Source organism: Atractosteus spatula, chromosome 6, assembly GCF_055471065.1.
Source record: "Atractosteus spatula isolate fAtrSpa1 chromosome 6, fAtrSpa1.hap1, whole genome shotgun sequence".
Lineage (NCBI taxonomy): Eukaryota > Metazoa > Chordata > Actinopteri > Semionotiformes > Lepisosteidae > Atractosteus > Atractosteus spatula.
In genome coordinates, this window is record NC_142711.1 from 54,582,730 (window position 1) to 54,600,976 (window position 18,247).

The 18,247-nt window shown below is 37.4% G+C and overlaps 1 protein-coding gene across 1 annotated transcript; it reads right to left on the reverse strand.

Annotated features, from left to right (window-relative positions):
* Positions 1-1,390: 1,390 nt before the first annotated feature.
* On the reverse strand, positions 1,391-16,685 carry kdsr (3-ketodihydrosphingosine reductase). Its single transcript, XM_088919641.1, has 10 exons — positions 16,233-16,685; positions 14,325-14,414; positions 13,476-13,532; positions 13,003-13,068; positions 12,423-12,518; positions 10,517-10,708; positions 10,015-10,098; positions 8,780-8,863; positions 6,773-6,874; positions 1,391-6,158 (listed from the first exon to the last, which is right to left on the reverse strand). The coding sequence occupies exons 1-10, from the start codon at positions 16,455-16,457 to the stop codon at positions 6,039-6,041; spliced, it is 1,116 nt and encodes a 371-aa protein (XP_088775767.1). The 5' UTR covers positions 16,458-16,685; the 3' UTR covers positions 1,391-6,038.
* Positions 16,686-18,247: the final 1,562 nt, after the last annotated feature.

Consider the following 18,247-nt stretch of genomic DNA (forward strand, 5'->3'; position numbering starts at 1 on the left):
TGATTTTAAATATCGAATATTTTTTTTAATTCCATTAATTTTTTTTACGTTCGATTGGAACTGGAACTTGATTTCAATAGAACGCCAGTCACTATTGAAAACACATTGGTCTGACATTCAATATCACCTTTTATTCCTGAACATAAGTGCGTTTAATAATTGTACACCAGAATGTAGACCAACCCCAGCAGAACACGAAGCCATGGAAAACATGGTGTATGAAGTGGTATTTTATATTAATAATTATTAGTATCTTATGTGTAAGTGATGTTAACTTAAAAAAAAAAACAGGAATAATGTTTTCCAAGTGTTTGTAAATCAGAACAATTTCAGAAAAAATCTAGAGCACCATTTGTTCACTGTTGTAAGTGAAGAGCAGATGAAGAACTTTCCATTCTGCATGTAGAACTGCTTTTTAGCATCCATACGCAAAGCTCCAGCAACAGTACATTGATGAAAGAGTGTTATGAATACACTACTGCTGCAATGTAATTAAAAATATTAACTTCACAAAAACGTGTATACATAACTTGTAATTAAACAAAACAGGAAGCAGAAGGTAGTGAATGACTTTGAAAGGCACTGTAGACAAGTAAACTGGCTCTGCTCACTTATTCAAGAGCACACAGGAGGATCTCCTACACAACTCTATCCATTCCAAATTCTACAACATCAGCATCGACTCCAGGGAGCCAGTATTTCACCCTGTGATACTGGATGTAGTATCCAGCTCAGTTTAATTGTAGCACCTGGCTGCCAGAATGAGGACAATACCGCCCCCTTATGAGAAAGTGAATATTAACTTAAATGTTGGTAGAACAAAAAATACACCTAAGCATATTGTATTTTAAAGTCTTGGCATACATGATTGTTGTGAGTTTCTTACTGGTAAGTAAATTGTGTTACAGCTACAACTCATGTACTGTACACCACAAGGAGAATTACTGTAGGTTCTGCAGTCTTACACCCCTGGCATACCAAAGTGTTAGAAAATCTGCTAATACACTAGAAGCTCTATAGTGTCTTACAGGATAATCAGTGCCTTTTGCAGGAGAAACACGTCTTTCACTTTCTCTGGCTACAAATTTGCAAGTGGTGAAGTTAGATAGAAAGCACAGATGACACCAGCGGTCTAATGCTCTGACACTACATCAGAGGCACTCTTATGATCACCGTATGTGTCACTACTAGGGGAATCCTGGTAGCAGCTGGCCAGTAACATACCTAGGCAGAAAACTGTTACGTTAATTTATTAAAAGCTGTCACTGCATGAAAAGTGAAAAGCAGAAAGTAATTTCAAGGCAGCAAAATATCCTGTCCATACAGAGGCTTGTACATTGTCTCGGGATTCTTAAATAAACCAATGAGAATAAAACCATAAACAAAGTTGTAATTTTCCCCAAAATTTGTTTTTAATGTAAGAAAATAAGACAGACAATACCTTTTCTTTTCTCCTTAAACAGCACATAAAGTGAAATTCTTACACAAGTTTGTGGAAACAGTAGAAGAATAGCACTAAGTAAGTGTATTCTGGTCATTTTCCTTTTGCCTTTCTTACAATTGTTTATTACTCTGGCTAAAATTTAAAAGTAATATGAAACTTTAACAAACTTCTGTAAAGCTGACAACAGTGCTTAGCAGGGTAAGGGCAAGTATCAAACACCTTACATATGTATATTGGCTTGATTTGCATAGCTGAAAACAGTTTAACAAAAACTGATTTTAATATGCTACATATTAAGAAAGCACTGTAAAACAAACTGCCATTATTTAATCATAGGACATAAGCATGAGAAACATTTGAAAAATACAATAACCACACATATGACAATTACCTTCACACACCCACAATCTTGAGCTGGACCATGCCTCAAACCAAAGTCAAATGAGAACGTCATTACAAACTTTGTCTGTTCTCATTTTCATCCTCTGGTTGGTTTAAGGCAATTGGTACAAAAAGGAGTAAAAAGGCTTAACAAAGCAGATTAGACAACATAACACTCTTTTGTGGATCAACCCATTTTGTTAACTCTAATATAATTTGCAGTTAGTCCTTAAAGCTTGGAACAGGTCAACGTGTCCTTGGCTTAATTACAAACTAATTCTAATTCTAAATGAACAAAGCAGCAAAATCCAAACTATATGTGTTGACTTTTTTTTTCCTACTATTTTGGCATTGAGAAAATCAATTTATAAAAAACCTTCTATGCTTATACAGATTCATGGTTGCTCTTGTATGATCTTACTGAAAAGCAAGGCTTAATTATGGGAGTACATCTCTTGATCCTGCACTGGGGCGAGTTCCTTCCTCGGCCTTGCAGACACTCGGCTGTGCAGAACTGAGCTCAATAAGGTAGGAGACCCAGCACGAAGTGATCACTGCAGAATTGTGATGATATCCCGCAGGATCCCTCCTCACTAAGCCATAGGAAGACCTAGGATACTACAGTAGTTCCTGAGTACCCCTTCATGATTAGTGCAATCAGTACTCGAACCTGCGAGTCACAGACACTTGGCTCTCACTACATACAATGCAGTGCTTCAACTTTGTGGAACATTTGTAGTGTTACTAATTACAAAACAATGAACAGTATTTGTGTCTCCATGGTAAACAACCTTTTTGTATTTTCAGATCTACTAGACAACCTGGTAGTTTTACAGGAAACATGGCTTCATTAGTCTGCTCCATTAAAGTACATATACAATAGATATGATGTCAGCAATGGAAAAATGCTAGACTGTCAAGCCAGGTTTTTGAACTCTTTGCTTCTGCAAGGGCATTCAAGGTACAAAACCTGAAAAACAAATGCTCAGTAGACAGGTGCTTTCCCATAATTGCACCTTTTCACACTAATAGAGACACAAATTCAGTATTTGCTGGGATGCTGTTCTGAACCACAGAAGGCAATGCAGACCTCCTTCAAAAAGTGCAGTTTCTCCTGGTGGCATTATTGGATGACACTTTGCACACGGTAACAATAATTCACAATTCCCGCTGGTCTGATCGTGGGCACAGAGTTAAGGAAATCACTGCACTTACAAATACACACTAAAAATACTGTTTGTTTTTCTTTGTTACCTTCAACACTAAAGCATACCCAGTAAGCCTAATATCTACTTACTTTTACTTAGTTCACCAATATTACAGAAATACAAATGCCATAAAGCGCAGCTTTGATTACCACTTTAAAGCAAATGCAAAATACACACACCTTTATACAGGGAAAAAAGATGACTGACCATTGCCAGTAAGTGTGCTACATGCACAAACACAAGGCCTCCTCCCCCTGTATTACAGGCCACTGGTCGGGCATAAAAGCACAAATCTTTCTACCACGTCTGCCACATGGTTCTATAGCCAATACCTTTCATGTCTTTTGAAAGGAATATCTAGGACTCTGCCTTTCATGTTTTTTTTTCTTTCAGTGCTACTTATAATAACGAGTCTGTTCAGTATCCTCGCAACAGAAACCCATTAACTTTTTCACTGCGTGAGGAAACCGTAAAGCTCAAGTTCACTGCTCCATAACTTTCATTGCTCTGCAGCACTCTAATGCAAATTCACAACAGTTTCTATTTTCTGAATTTAGTATCAAGAATACTTTCATTTTATGAGATGTGGGTGAAGACAGTTTTGTGTTTAAGGGATGTGAAGTTAGAAGAATGTTTGAAATGAGAGATATGTACATTTTAACTGCTACATACAGGTTTTTACTTGAAGGTTTAATGTAAAATAGAAACATCAGATGATGCAGTGATGGTTGGAAGCTTGTTTGTATGTGTACCTCAACTACAGCCCACTCGTGTTCTCACTGCAACTATTTCCTAAACTTGTTACTGGGTCCTTTCTTGTTTTTGAAAAAATGCATAATAAAAGGAGAAAGAGAATAATTAAAAGCAAAACACTGCTTTTTCCTACAGTAAATGGTTATAACTTTAACTTCATGCATCTTAAGGAGATGCTTTTATCAGATTTCACCTGGCTTTGCATTTGCAAATGTCAAATTGGTATGAAAAACCCAACTAAGCATTTATCTTACTTTTTTTTTGTTCAGGAAATACAGTGCAACTACTAATTTACTTATTCTCCAATAAGAGTCTTTGCTAAAAGTCTGTGCCATGTGCTTTTTCGTCTTTGTGGTACAGTGGGTGTTTCTCACCACACTTCCTATAAAACGTGGTCATGTGGTCAGGAGCCTGGCAAACTATCATTCAGACGTCACCGGTGAAGAAGCCAATCATGCTTCTGTGTCTGCTTAACACTAGAAATCGCAGAACCCTGGGATCTTTGGTCTGAATCAACAGTACTTTCATCCGCGAATTTCAAGCATGAAACCCAATTCTAAAGATATTGTATCCAATTATATCCTATACAAGATTTTTTTAAAAGTTGTTTCCATGGATACCGTAATCCATCCATACAAGCAATGAATGACTAACTTAGTGAGCTAAATCTTGTTACTTATGATGAGATGCCTCTTTCAAAGCGTAGCAAGTTATGCAGTTAAATAAAAGTTAAAACTAAAGCAAAACACTTTCACATTCTCAGTGACCATATGTACACAAATTTTAGGGCAGTCGCATTGGTCCCTGAAAACAGCCATATCCCAGTTACCTGGAACAAGCATATTAGCTCAGTGGCTTCTTACCACGGAACAGAAAAGTCATGCATGAAGAACAATATGTAAGTACTGCAAAAAGCCCCCAAGGGCCACAGCCAGTGAACTAAATAAAGAGCTACATGAGAACGGTCACGGTGGTATAGTGGTTTGAACAGGTAACTGATTAATTAAGGAACACAAGACAACAGGATTAAAGCTACTACAGCCAGAAATTCAGAAAAGGAATCCTTGAGCAGTAAAAAGGGTTGAGGTGCCAGCTAAACAGGACAGCTTAAGATTGAAACCATAAAAGGAAACAACAAAAAGGATGTTGTTGCGATTCAGGGCTGAAACAACCGAGAAGGCAATCAAATTAAGGAATACCTTTGCTCAGCTAAGTTTTGGCAATTTTAACTGTGTATGTGGTTATGGCAAGGCTTACTGTACTAGGTAATATCATTCAATCATCATAATACCACGTGAGTATTGTACTTGTCTTTTAAGCCTGTCTGCTTGACGCAAAGCAGCAAACTTGTTTATAAAAACTAATGTTTAGCGTCACCCCCAAACTGATTTAAGGGGATGAAAAAGTTTAGTGATAATGTGTATATGGTAGAAAGATGGGTCCCGTGAAAAAAAATCATTTGAAAAGAAAAGAAAGCATTCTGCTGAACCATAAATTAATGCCAAAACTGAGATTTAATTTCTACAGAGAAAGACTGCCTCCAATTGAAAAAAACTTCTCAGGCCACTTTCCAAAGTAAAACAAATTCTATACATCTCAACTTGTTTTTCTCCTTCATCAGGTAGAACCTTATAGATTATTCATTCATTACAGCATGGCTTCCCCCTTTAAATTTGAAACAAACTAAATATAAAATGTTAACTCACAAAAGTGATAATTTACCAAATGTATGCTGTAGGGAAAAGTAGTGAAAATACTGTACTTTAGACCAGTTTATGGTGTTGAGTCAGGTAAAAAGAGGTTGACAAGGTGCTAAATTTAATTTATGATTAAACATAAAAATTAAGCACACAAGAGTGACATTAAAACAACTGCCATAACTACCTTGCAAAATTCAGAGAACAAACGGCTTTATTCCCTACGTGAATAAATTGATTGCAATCCATCACATGGGGAATAAAGACAGAATAGTAAAATCTCCTTACTGCAGCCCTAGGGTAAAGGTTTATCGTGGTGTAAAATGACATTTATTTTCCAAATAACAGTTGCATCGTTGTACGGTAATACCACTTCCAGATTAAATGCTATAAAACCCCATGTTCCCAGTCTGTCTGACTTGTACATAACACCATGCACCTCACAGATCTCTGTGCTCAGTCTTGGGCATCTCTGGGGCAGGTCAAAGTAGTCACATCTAATTCTTCCGGCTCTAAAATGGCTTTGCTGAGAAGGGCTTGCCGCAGCAAGCGCAGCTATTCACTCTTGTCTGTGCTCTTTGACTGCTCTCTTTGCATCATGCAGCGGCGGACGATACTGTCAAAGCTCCCCAGGTAGAATAAGGCAATTGTCCGGAATAGGCCCATAGTAACAATCTGCAAAGAGAAGAAAGTGTTTTTTCTCAGACAGTGAAAGGTATTTATTTAAGCTAGGAGTCTCAAACTGCTCCTCAAGGGCCTTGTGTCTTATGGTTTTTTAATTCAACCTGAGTAGTCTATCACACAATTAATGTAATTATTTTCTAATATATCCACATACAATATTTTCTTAAGGTTTTTTTTAAGTTTAGCATACAAGATGTACAATTTGATTGATTGATAAGCAAATAACTGTATTTATTCTAATTGATATTTGTACTACAATTATGCAGCTAATTTAATAATTTATGAACTATTAACTGAGAACATAGTTGAAACCAAAAACACACAACACACCAGAGCCTCTGGAACTGAGTTTGATACTGCCGATTTCAAAGACAGCAAAGCTAGATGAAAATATATATGCAAAGACAATTCAACTGTTGTCTTATTTCCAACAGCAACAGACCCTTTTAGTTGAACATGTACTGGGTTAATTTCTTGCAGCTCAGAAAACTGTACTCAGTGGCAAGCAGAAGAGGCTTTTGCAGAGTCTACTTTTTGTAACTGATATTGATCAAAGTAATGCAAATACAAAGTAAGCACATTTCCAGTCACATTAGATACTACACCTGTTGAAGGCCTTCTGTAATGGAAGTGACAGGTGACATTCCACAGGTCAGTGCGGACAGCATGTAACCATCTGGCCCCACAGAGCTGTTAAAGTTCCCTTGCTATAAAAATGAAAACAAAACACATTAGAAGTAATTTGATTTCTTTTAAAATTCACTTAAAATATAAAGAAGTTTCTCTCACTTCTTTAATCAGAGAATTTGTGCTGCCTTTGTAAAACTTTCCAGGCTGGCACAAGAGGGTATATCACAATGAAAAAGTGATGTCTGCTTCTAGCCCTCTTGGTAATACACCTATTTTTATTAACAAAAACTTTCCAAATCACAATCACCACCATTTTTCACCGTCCATCCATTTTCTAACCGTTTCACCCAATTCCATGTCCCAGCAAGCAACAGGCATAAGGCAGGAAAAACCCTGGACAGGACACCAGTCCATCGCAGGTCAAAACACACAGACACAAATACAAACATGCACACACTCACATCAGGGCCAGTTTTCCCAGAAGCCAACTAAGCTACCAGTATGTCTCTGGACTGTGGGAGGAAACCAGAGCACTCAGAGGAAACTCACACAAACAGGGGGAGAACATACAAACTGTGTGCAGATAGCACCCCAGGGTCCAGAATTGAACCCAGGGCCCCAACACTGCAAGGCAGCAATGTTAACCACTGTGCAACTGAGGCACCCCAAGGTTTTACCAAATATCTATAATTTAATCAAAACATTATGAAAAAGGACTCTATCCCCTCATGTATGTGTTTTAGGATCTTTGTAAGTCACTTTGGAATACCAATTTTTACTACAATTAGACATAAGAATTCTAAAGTAATTTACAAAACTCAAAATGTAGAATTACAAATTCAGCATAGTTCTGTAAAGTGAAGTAGTTAAGTTCCACTGAATTCCTTTTCCGTCGGCAAAGGGGAGAGTGAATAGTTTTTGCTGAAAGTAAAATCAAGTCTTGCAGCATTTAAACAAAATGCAATCACACATCTTTGCAATGTCTAGTATTTCCTGATACCTATGCAAACAATGATTATATAACGAGCATCAAGTTACAACTGCAACAGATTTACTTTGTATTATACAGGAAATGTCAATGCCAAAGGACAACTGAACTCAACTCAGTGGCACTAGCAGGTACTGTTGTTGGCAAGAACTAGAAACTCCACAACTCCCAACACTGAACAAGGTTGATTGCTCTTCTCCAACGTCAAGGTGATGGAGAATCAACTGGTCTTTAGACCTAGTTTTTCAGGTCCCTGATACTTATTACTCCTGCTAAAAATCTAAAATTAAACTGATTTAACTGAAATTCACTAATAATTACTAAAGACCTCAGAAATAAAAGAGGCCAGCTTAAGATAAATGTATTCACTTAGTAAACCATGGTCTGACATGGAGCTCTTAACTAATACTTTCGATGTGTGGGAATTCAAGACTAAACGAAGAGGCCAAGACTTTTCTTTTCTTCTACCAAGGTATGAATATCAAGCAGCTGCAATTGACACTTAGGAAACAATTCTCACTCTACAAAGACGCCCACACATGCTTATCAAATCTACAACCATGTTGATAACTGTCTGTATGTCTACATTTAATTGCAATAATATAGTTGGAGTCTAAAGGAAGCCATGGTCACAAAGAATGGGTTTGTGGCCACCTACTCAATGCTACCATCTGAGTACATTTCAGTTGTTTAAAGTGAAAGAATGGGAAAACAAAAACACACAACAGAAGCCGAGTATATACTTAAAGCTACAAAATCTATAACAACATCCTTTGCATATTACAATCAAACCAATACGAAAGAGACTATATAGGAATTCCAGTTTTGCATTGCAGATTAAAATCTGATTAAAATATAATAATGATACAATAACAATATCTTATTCTCTTTATTCAAGCTAACTTTTAAAATTTCAAAAAATATACTTCTTTTCATACATGTCTAGATGATACTACAATAAAAAATTAAATAAGTGTTTTATCACATTTCTTACCACAGCATCTTTAACGGCAATTTTAGCAACTTGCTCGGGCTGACAAATGCCAGATGTTTCAGAGATCATCTTGGTTTCTAAAGGCTAAAAAAAGAAAAACAGAGGCATGGACATGCTCTAGATTTAGTGTACTTTGGCCATTTTATGCAACATTGTTTTCCCTCATACATCAAAGTAGGTAAAGGTCCATACATGATGAAAGATAACTGACAGACTGACCTAGTGGAATACTCTGACCAAGACCATTTTTATTGAAGGATACATTTTCACCCTGCTCAAAGCCTGCTGTTTGTTTTAAAAAGAAAAGCAAAAAGACAGTATATTAAAAATGCAATAGACCGTCTGGATAAACATTCAAACATTAAGCCATCATGTGGAAACTCCAACTGAGAAGAATATGAAATAATCCTCCTCTTTTTCTTGTTTTCATTTCTGCTTTGTTTTACTATACTTCATACCTTCTGCAGTTTCCCTATTAAACCTCAAAGATAAAAATAATGTATTTTTCCAAACTTACAAAAACAACACAACTAGGAAATTAATTTACACCTGTTTATTTGGCTTTACTTATTATACCACATTAGTGTGGGAATTTTCCTTTTTTTTTAATTAACTTGCTGTTGTCACCCACTTACTATCATTTGAGAATCGGTTGTTCTAAGGTTACATTTGTTTTAAAGTAACAGTAAAGCATCAGCAGGAGGACCGCTACAGCTCTTCCTGGTAACTCTGCAAGCAGTGAGGTCACTGCTATACGGGAAGCCAAAGGTATGAACACACCCAATCCTGGGAATGCATGAATAGTTCTGCAACTGTCCTGTGTCCTGAACACTGAACAATGAGTGCCACAGCCTTTATTCATCTGGTGATCTCTTGGCCTCAGGATCCGATTTGCTTTCAGAAACTGCTGGTTAAGGCACTAGACATCCAATTTTCTAGTTCTATATCTTCGAACAACATATTAGTGCAGCTTTCCGACCTTAAGGCACAATGACTATTTCAAGATGCTTCTACATACAGAATGAGACTTTTTATAAATGAAGTTAGCGAGAGAAAGTCTAGACATCAGATGAAAGTTTTATAAGTAACTGGGATATTTATCTTACCTTACTATAAACATTCAAAAAATTTAAACTTTTCTACGATCTATCAAAAAGGTGAATGCTATTAAATGACATTTAGCTTTGTGAACCATGACATAAAATAAAAACACTGGCATACCCAAACCAAATTACCTTTGTTTTATTCTCTTCTGCAAGGCCAGGAGTGTCAGTGTCGGGTGGATATACGACTGTCAAATAAATATTATATGGCTTCACCTGCAAAAAAGGAAGGAACTCTCAAGACCATTTCACTAAAAAGTGAGTAATGCAGCTTCCTATGTGACCTTTCCCTGTCTAACAGGAAAGAAATACAGCAAAAACTCACAGGAAAAATGAGCAGTTAATGGCACATTCAGGCTTACATCCTTTCACGTATAATGATTCTAAACCTTATTAGTTTTAGCACTGTTAGCATTGTTTGGCATTGGATTAACTACCAAAGATTATCTGTTGATATTATGTACCATTAAGGGCCTAATATGAAAAGGTGAAAAGATGGCAGTTTCAGAGAGCTTTAATCTTGTGTTTGGCTGTAATTCCAGGCATGAGGACAGACAGAAGACGTATAAATCAGAAGGCCACAATGCAGAGACTGGTAACTAACGACACAGAATGAACATTGCCTATGTCCTACCTCCATCTGCAGGGCCTCTGCCAGCCCCCGCAGAGCGAACTTGGAAGGAGAGTAAGCAGTGTACCCGAACAGGCCGACCTGCCCCGCCTGTGAAGACACAAACACGATGCGTCCCACCCTGCGCTCCTTCATGGTGTTAATGACAGCCCTGGTGGGATACACACTGCCCAGGTAGTTCACCTCCATCAGCCTCTGTCAGAAGGAATGAAACCAGGTCAATGTTCAACCCCAGCCACAGTGACGGAACTTAAAATATATTTTTTTAATAAATATCACCTTTCTGTGGTTTTTCCAACATATCCTATACTGCTCAGAAAGGAAGCTTTAGAAAGAAAGGAGGAAAGAGACCTGTGACGCAAAACAAGGCCTCTTAAAACGTCATACTAATTGATCATTTAATATTAGAAAAAAAACATTTTAGTAGAATACAAACTGATGAAATTATACACTTAATAAAAATAAGGAAAAATTAAGAGAATGAATGTATGTATATATAGTCCTTTATGTTGCATGGAACCTCCTTCTGACCTTTTATCATATTTGAGAATCATGAGATTCTGCAGATCAGTCAACAAGCAAAACCATAGGAAATTAATACCAGAGACTTGGTGTGTGTGTGCATATCTACTAGCATTCTCTTGTGCTAGTAACACTATCAACATTTCTGCCTTTTTAGCAGGAATGCCTTGTTCTCAATATCTAAGACAGTCAATTTTTACATGTCATGAGAAGAAAAACACAAAGGACTGTAAAAACAACTCCACTAGCTGGAGCAATGATCTGGAATTTTATATCATGGAAAGTATGCCACCTGCTGGTTCATCAATGTCAGACTGCAACACTGGATATGAGGTCAGACTCAGAGGGGGTGTACATACACAACGATAAGGCATAAGAATTATATACAGGAAAGTGTAGGGAGGGAGACACATAAGGAGACAATAAGGAGAGTCTGGCTGGTATGGGTGGTGTATACATGGTGACAATTTTGTTATTTATACTACACTACTAATAAAAAAAAATAACTTCAAATTCAAAAAAACTTCAAAGTCATACAAAGAGCTCTGGACCAAAAATAAGTTGAGAAAAGGTACACAAGAAATGATCCCATGGCTGCAGGCCTTAGTATCAACATCATCTCCAACAGCGTTATTTCTTGATTTATTCTGTGCCATAAATTCGTTCAAGTGAATTTGACAATGATATTTACTCTAAAGTTTTATGATTTCTAGTCAATTAGCACGCAACATTCCAAATAAGTATAGTCAAATATAGTTTGAATTTGAATAGTTTGAATACAGTATCAATGTTTATTGCACTTTAACACACTCCACTGTTGGAGAAAGGGGAGCATAATTTGTGTTTGCAACTAAACATATTAAGGAACTGCCATCCACATCTGTAACGCTTCTATTTTATCAGTATAGCAGGAGCGAGAGCTAAAACTAGAATAACTGGTTATCACCCCTCGGCAGAGATCCACGGTTTGTCATATCAAGTAAAGCAACTTCTAAGTAACTTTCAGTTTTACTGTACGGTGCTTTATATAACACTTTAAAGCAATTAAAAGCATGCACTCACAACTCAGTCAAATGTATTACAAACTACTGCAGAAAGGTATTGAGAAAATGTATTGTGCGCAATTATAAACAGAAATCAGAAAACACTCAGGGATATTTTTAAAACCTCTTTCTCCACAAAATAATTTGTTACGAACTTATTAAAGAAGCCAGTCTAGCAAGGTCTAACCCTAACAAGGAAAACAGAATAGAAGTGCATATATTGATCATCTAAACATATTTCTACAAAGTTAACAGGCACTTAGTTTGGAGTTAGTATAACTGGAGCATACCAGAGGTAAGAAAACTACAAAGCATCCGGTCATTTTTCTGCCTCACAGACTTACTTTGAAGCGGTCCACTTCAACCTCTTCAAACTTGGCTGCCACTGAGGTCCCTGCACAGTTGACCAGCATGTCCACAGGCCCCAGCTTCTCCTGAGCCTGAAGGATGGCTTGATGGTTAGTAACTTTGCGCAGCAGCATTGTCAGAACTAGAAGCTTTTTATCTAAGCTTAACATTTTCAGTAGACTATTATTAAAAATTATTGCACTGCATTTAAAGATCCCATTTACATACAGACTTCATATAAATTAGTTGCAATGACATTAACAGAACTAAGGTTGTCATCTTACAAAGCTCTAAAAAGAAAATTCTTCCATTATGAACATGCTCTAGGTTTTTTTTAATGAAATTTCACCACATGAATCAGTTTTAGCATTTTAATATTGACCAAGAAAAACAAGTACAATACCTACAAGGAGGTTTTAAACAGCGCTAACATTTTCAAATCCCAGAATCCTCCATTTACTACATTTCACCAATGGTAAACCAGTGATTTTTAATACAATTCTATCTGTATCAGCGATAAAATCAATAGTTCTGTCTATGCAGCATCCAAATCAGAACACAGACAACCAAACTTACTTGCTTAATGACACTCTCCACTTGTCCATAGTCCCTAGAAACATCAACAGATATGCAGAGCACTACCTGTATGAGAAGAAAAAACGCTCTCCTAAATGCGCTGGGTGGAGACAAGTGTAATTTCAAATTATAGACCACAAAAAAGTGGAGATCCATTTTTATCAGCAACATTCTGTGGAATGTCCTTATGAGTTTTGAGTTACTCAATTCTGAGTAGTATTTTTTTAGCTCACTTACAAACATCATTTATTTTTCCCAAAACATAATACATTACCTGTGGGAGGCAGTAAGCCTTGACAAGCTGAACTCACGCTTGGATGAACAGCATATATAATTTGCTGATTACCATTCACAGATTTTCTGGACACTACATTAAGCTCCCAAAAAAGTAACAATATCATACTGCTTGCTCCTGACAAAAAAAAAACAGAAAAACAAATAGAAATGCTTGAATATCTTTCATTATTTCATACCTGTTTGTCATTAATGGCATATTTTTCAATCTCCTTCTTAGCCTGGACCAGTTTATTCTAAGAAAACAAAAAGAAAACATTGGGCAGTTCAGCAATAGAGAAAAAAAGCACACCCAAAGTGCATAATTTTCATATAATAGCTACTTTTCTCAGAAACTAAGAGGCTTGTGCTGAAGTAAATTATTGGAGGATAGTTACAGGCCTTCACTAGTCCAAGATAAATACACTTTTCCAGGCGGACTTTAAAATTGGGCCATGGAAGCTGAATGTAAGGAAACATGTTGTGACTTCACCTTTGAGCTCAGGAAAATAAGGCTTTCTTTGAAATTACCTTCATTGCTCCTTCTATAGTTAGAAGGCCCCTGCTCTCTTCACAACTCCTCAGCTAAGATCCAACAACCCACTGAAACCAGACCTCTGAATGACTGATCACATTTCAGCACCACATACAAAACGAATCCAAGTCTCAGGTCTTGTAAGATCTCTGCTGGACTAACATTCCTTGTGTTATCCACTCAATTTCATTCATGTTTTTTTACAGATCTAAATATAAACATTGAGAATGACAAAAAAAAGTCTCTTTGAAAAAAGAGTGATGTCTGGAGGTGAACCACTTCAAATTTTGGCATACAGCTTACTTAAGGCATAAGAAAAAGACAACTGACATTCTTTTTTATACAACAGAAACCAGAGACCCCACAATAAACACTGGCAATATCCCTAAACTTTCTTGTGCACCAAGTTTAAAAACAAAAAATGGAAACTAAAAAAAAAAAAGTTGTTTTTATGCCCCTTTACTACAGAGTACTCTTGAAAAAAGAGTAATACAAGAGTCCGAATTGCACTTACCTCGTCTCGTGCCACCAAAGTAATAAAGGCTCCTTGTTTGTAACACTCAATCGCAATACATTTGCCAATGCCACTGGAGCCTCCTGTAACCTATTAATTAAAAAAAAAGGTATCATAGTCTGAAATGCATCTCAGGTCAACAGAAATCTGATTAAATAAAAATTCACAAAATAATCATAGACATGTTGTTCCATATACATTTATGGTAACATAAATAAGAATAACCTGACACCATAGGACCAACTACTCCAATAAATACAAAATTATTTACATAATGTAAACTGAATTCTGAATAATAGCACTCCCTTTTTGAGCACAGCTTTGTGGAGTCATGAAATAAAAACAGGATGCAGAACACCATGATTTGTAAGGTGTGTAGGTATGTGCTTAGTAAAATGATTAAAACTATTACTCTATTTATGAAATGGTAGCTTTTGCCCAGGTGGTAGTTATTTGACTTTAAGCAAAGTCATGGTCATGACACAATTTGTAGCACTGTCTACCACAAACCATGTCCCCCCATCGTAGCAATTCAATTTATTTCACCTGCTTTCAGTTAGTTTTCTATTTTCTGAACACCCAAACGTCAACTTGTATTGAGCCGAGAAGGAAAAAGGTGTCTGAGAAGATTTAGATTTTTAGTTACTGTAGAAAAGTTCAACTGTACAATAATGTAAAATGTTTGCTCAATACCTCAGTTCAAAGTTCGCTTACAGAAACATGTCTGCATTGCTTTCTAGCTGAGACCCTTGCCAAATGGCTTTCAGCCATGGTTATACATATATGAAGAAAACCGTAAGAAAAGTACTGTAAAAGAAGCTTAAACTACAGTCTGTAGAATTTACAGTGCCTTATTGCAGTACAGGCAGCAAACTGGGACAAAACAATTGCTATTAATCATAATCAATAACTGTGTAGGCCCAAAACTGACAGACAAAAAATATTAATTTCTATTAGTACTGAGGACTCAAAAGATATACACCTAGGCTCTGATGTTCTGGCACCAGAAAAAAAAAACCTCTTATATTTAGAATTGACTACTGTATATCGATTTGACTGGCAAGTGGTGGCCTGTGATATAGTAAATAAAAAAGTAACGTGTTTTACACGATAAGGAAAGAAAAAAAACTTCAAATGTGTGCTTCAGCTTAATAGGTGAGAACTACTGCATTTCTGATTTTATTCACAAAAACTGAAAAAGTGTAACCAACTGACTGTTGTTGGGTCCTTTTTTAGTTTTCAAAGACACTGTCTGAAGTCTGTGACAAAGATCTTCTCGCTTCAAGGAGAAATCCATCTTGGCTTCATAATCTTGCCAGTTTTGCTAACTCGACACCGCAGTTTTAACAAAGTGTACTCGATTCAGATACGCGGTATTATACTCTTCTTAACTGGGACGTGTTAAGCCAATGGACGTTAAGTTAAGGAACAAACTGTGGTTGCATATCAACAAATAATTCGTAATTTATAATTGTTAATATTCAAAAATATTAACAAAATAAGCCTGTGAGGTCTCATCTTGCGCCTAGGCAGAAGAGAAAAGGTTATGAACTGAGCACGGCCAAATACGATTAAAGACAGAATTTTATTTACTTTCTGGCTTTCATGACCACTGATATTTAATTTGCTACACACAGACAGAGCACTGGACAATTTTCATCCGCAGCGTGTAGTTTCACCGTGACCTTGTTTTGGAAATAACTTTTTTTTAAAAACCTCGCGTGTTGCTGCCGTTTCAAAGCAAGCAAACTGCGCGTCACCTGATGCGTCAACTCCTGCTGTCGACATGAAAATGACTGTATCCCCGGGGCGCTTAACTACTGAGGTGTACAGGAGTCAAGACAGTGAAATGAACCGTATTCGGGTTTTTTTTTGTCTCTCTCTCTCTCCCCCCAAAACGCTTCTTACCACGACATGCGCCCCGTTTAGTTTCAGCGGCTTGGGGCTGATGAGCGGAGACACCATGTACAGCAGCAGCACGAAGGCCACGATGAACGCTGCCACGACCAGCAGCATAATGACAGGCAGGAGCAGCCACCAAGAGCCGAAGAGCAGCCAGTCCGGGAGCGCGGAGCTCCAGCCTTCCTCCTGCAGCTGCCGCCCAGGCCAGGCCCACGCCGAGGATGCGGACATGCTGACCGGGCCCGCAGGAGGAGCGACGAGTCCAGAGGGGCCGGCTCTGCACGACCGAGGGGAGGAGAAAAGGCGGCTTTGGCAAAGGGAGGGGTTTTAACCAAGCCGAGCTACAAGCAGGTTTTGTTCCCCCCCCCCGGCACACTTTCTACAGGTCCGGATCCAGCAATCTGCGAGCTCTCGTTCAATCAGACAAAGGTTGCAGGAACCAAAACAACACGAACTGTGCACTTTGACTTCGCCGTACGGCGGATGTGGCTGCTATGGCAACGGGACAGGGACCTTCGGGAAATGTAGTTTATTGCGAGATGGGCGGGCTGGCGGCGAGGCTGATGAATCGGATTCATCTGCCCGAGGCTAAAGCTCCCGACATGCAACAGTTTCTTGGGTCACAACTTTTTGGGACGTGGCTTTGCTGTGCAAATATGTATGTCTATATCTAACTGATAATTTAGGAGTAGGGGTGACAGATGTTCCAGTCTTGAACCGGGCTGTTCGGGTTTTAGGGGATTTGTAAAAAGTACGCACCAAAAGTACGGAAGTACGCACCAAACATGAAACATCCGGTCACATGCAATTAATTAATACAATTGGCTTTTTTATTTGTTGTTTTTCGTTTCAAGCGAAACATGTGCAGGGCTACCATTACTAACTGTAAGTCTAATGTAAAATATATTGGACATTTGATGTGACCAGCAGTAGAACCCCTGTTCACTGTAGAAAAATGATACAGTTCATTTTAACCAATTTCGAGAAAACACGTGAGAATACATGCTTAGAATAGATACTTCCTAATAATCACACCCTATTTTGAGTGTAGATTTGTTGCAGTAAATTTCATGTAAAGAGCGGGTCCTGGTAATAATTACTCAGTAGGTCCTCTTCAAGGACATCTCTCCACGAACTCCAGAGCCGTGACAAGTTACCACACTAGTAACACATCATCGGCCGGTTATGCAAAATTACACGTCTGGCAGCCCAATTTCCATGTCGTGCTTGATTCTCTAGGCAAAGGGACCTTCATCTTCCTAATGTATTCTGATGATTATTTTTAGAGCATTATTGTCAAACTAATACAAACCGAAAGCATCGACACCTCCGAGCAGAATTTGAGATGCGTAAATCGTATCAGTTGACCAGAACTGGAAAAGCTTTAAGAACTGTGAAAGAGTTCATAAAATGCTTGAATATCCCCTTTTAACTGCCACAGGATATCGGTTAGCCAACATATGTGAAAACCAAAGAGTTGTAGTTCTTAAGCTAAAAATTGATTAAAAAAATATTGAATTAAAAAAACAAAACAAAATCAAAACTCAGATGTTTCATCGTTTCTCGTGCTTAAACCTTTAATTTGTAAAAATGCAAAGGCTATGAACTAAATTAGCCCTTTTGATCAGATGTTTGATATATTCACATGACATTTGTATATTTTATATAATAGAAAGAGGAAGCTAAAAGCTCTGAGAATACATTCAAATACACATGAAAAATGTCACATAACTTCCAGAAAATGTAGGGATATACAAATCATTTTACTTAAAATTACCGAAGGTGTGTAACGTTTGCTGTTTTTTTAAAATGAACTGCTTATTCAAGGCATTTACAGACTACCTTGGTGTTCCTCTTTGTACAAAAAAAAAATCAAAATGTTGACTCACCGCCTTTAATGGTGAAGCTCTTGTAAGCCACTGAGCAATTAATCTACTGTACTTAAATGGCGAGTCAGTATAAAGTGCAGTCTAAAAAACTAATTCCTCTAAAATACAAGTATCTGTATTCTTATATTCAGG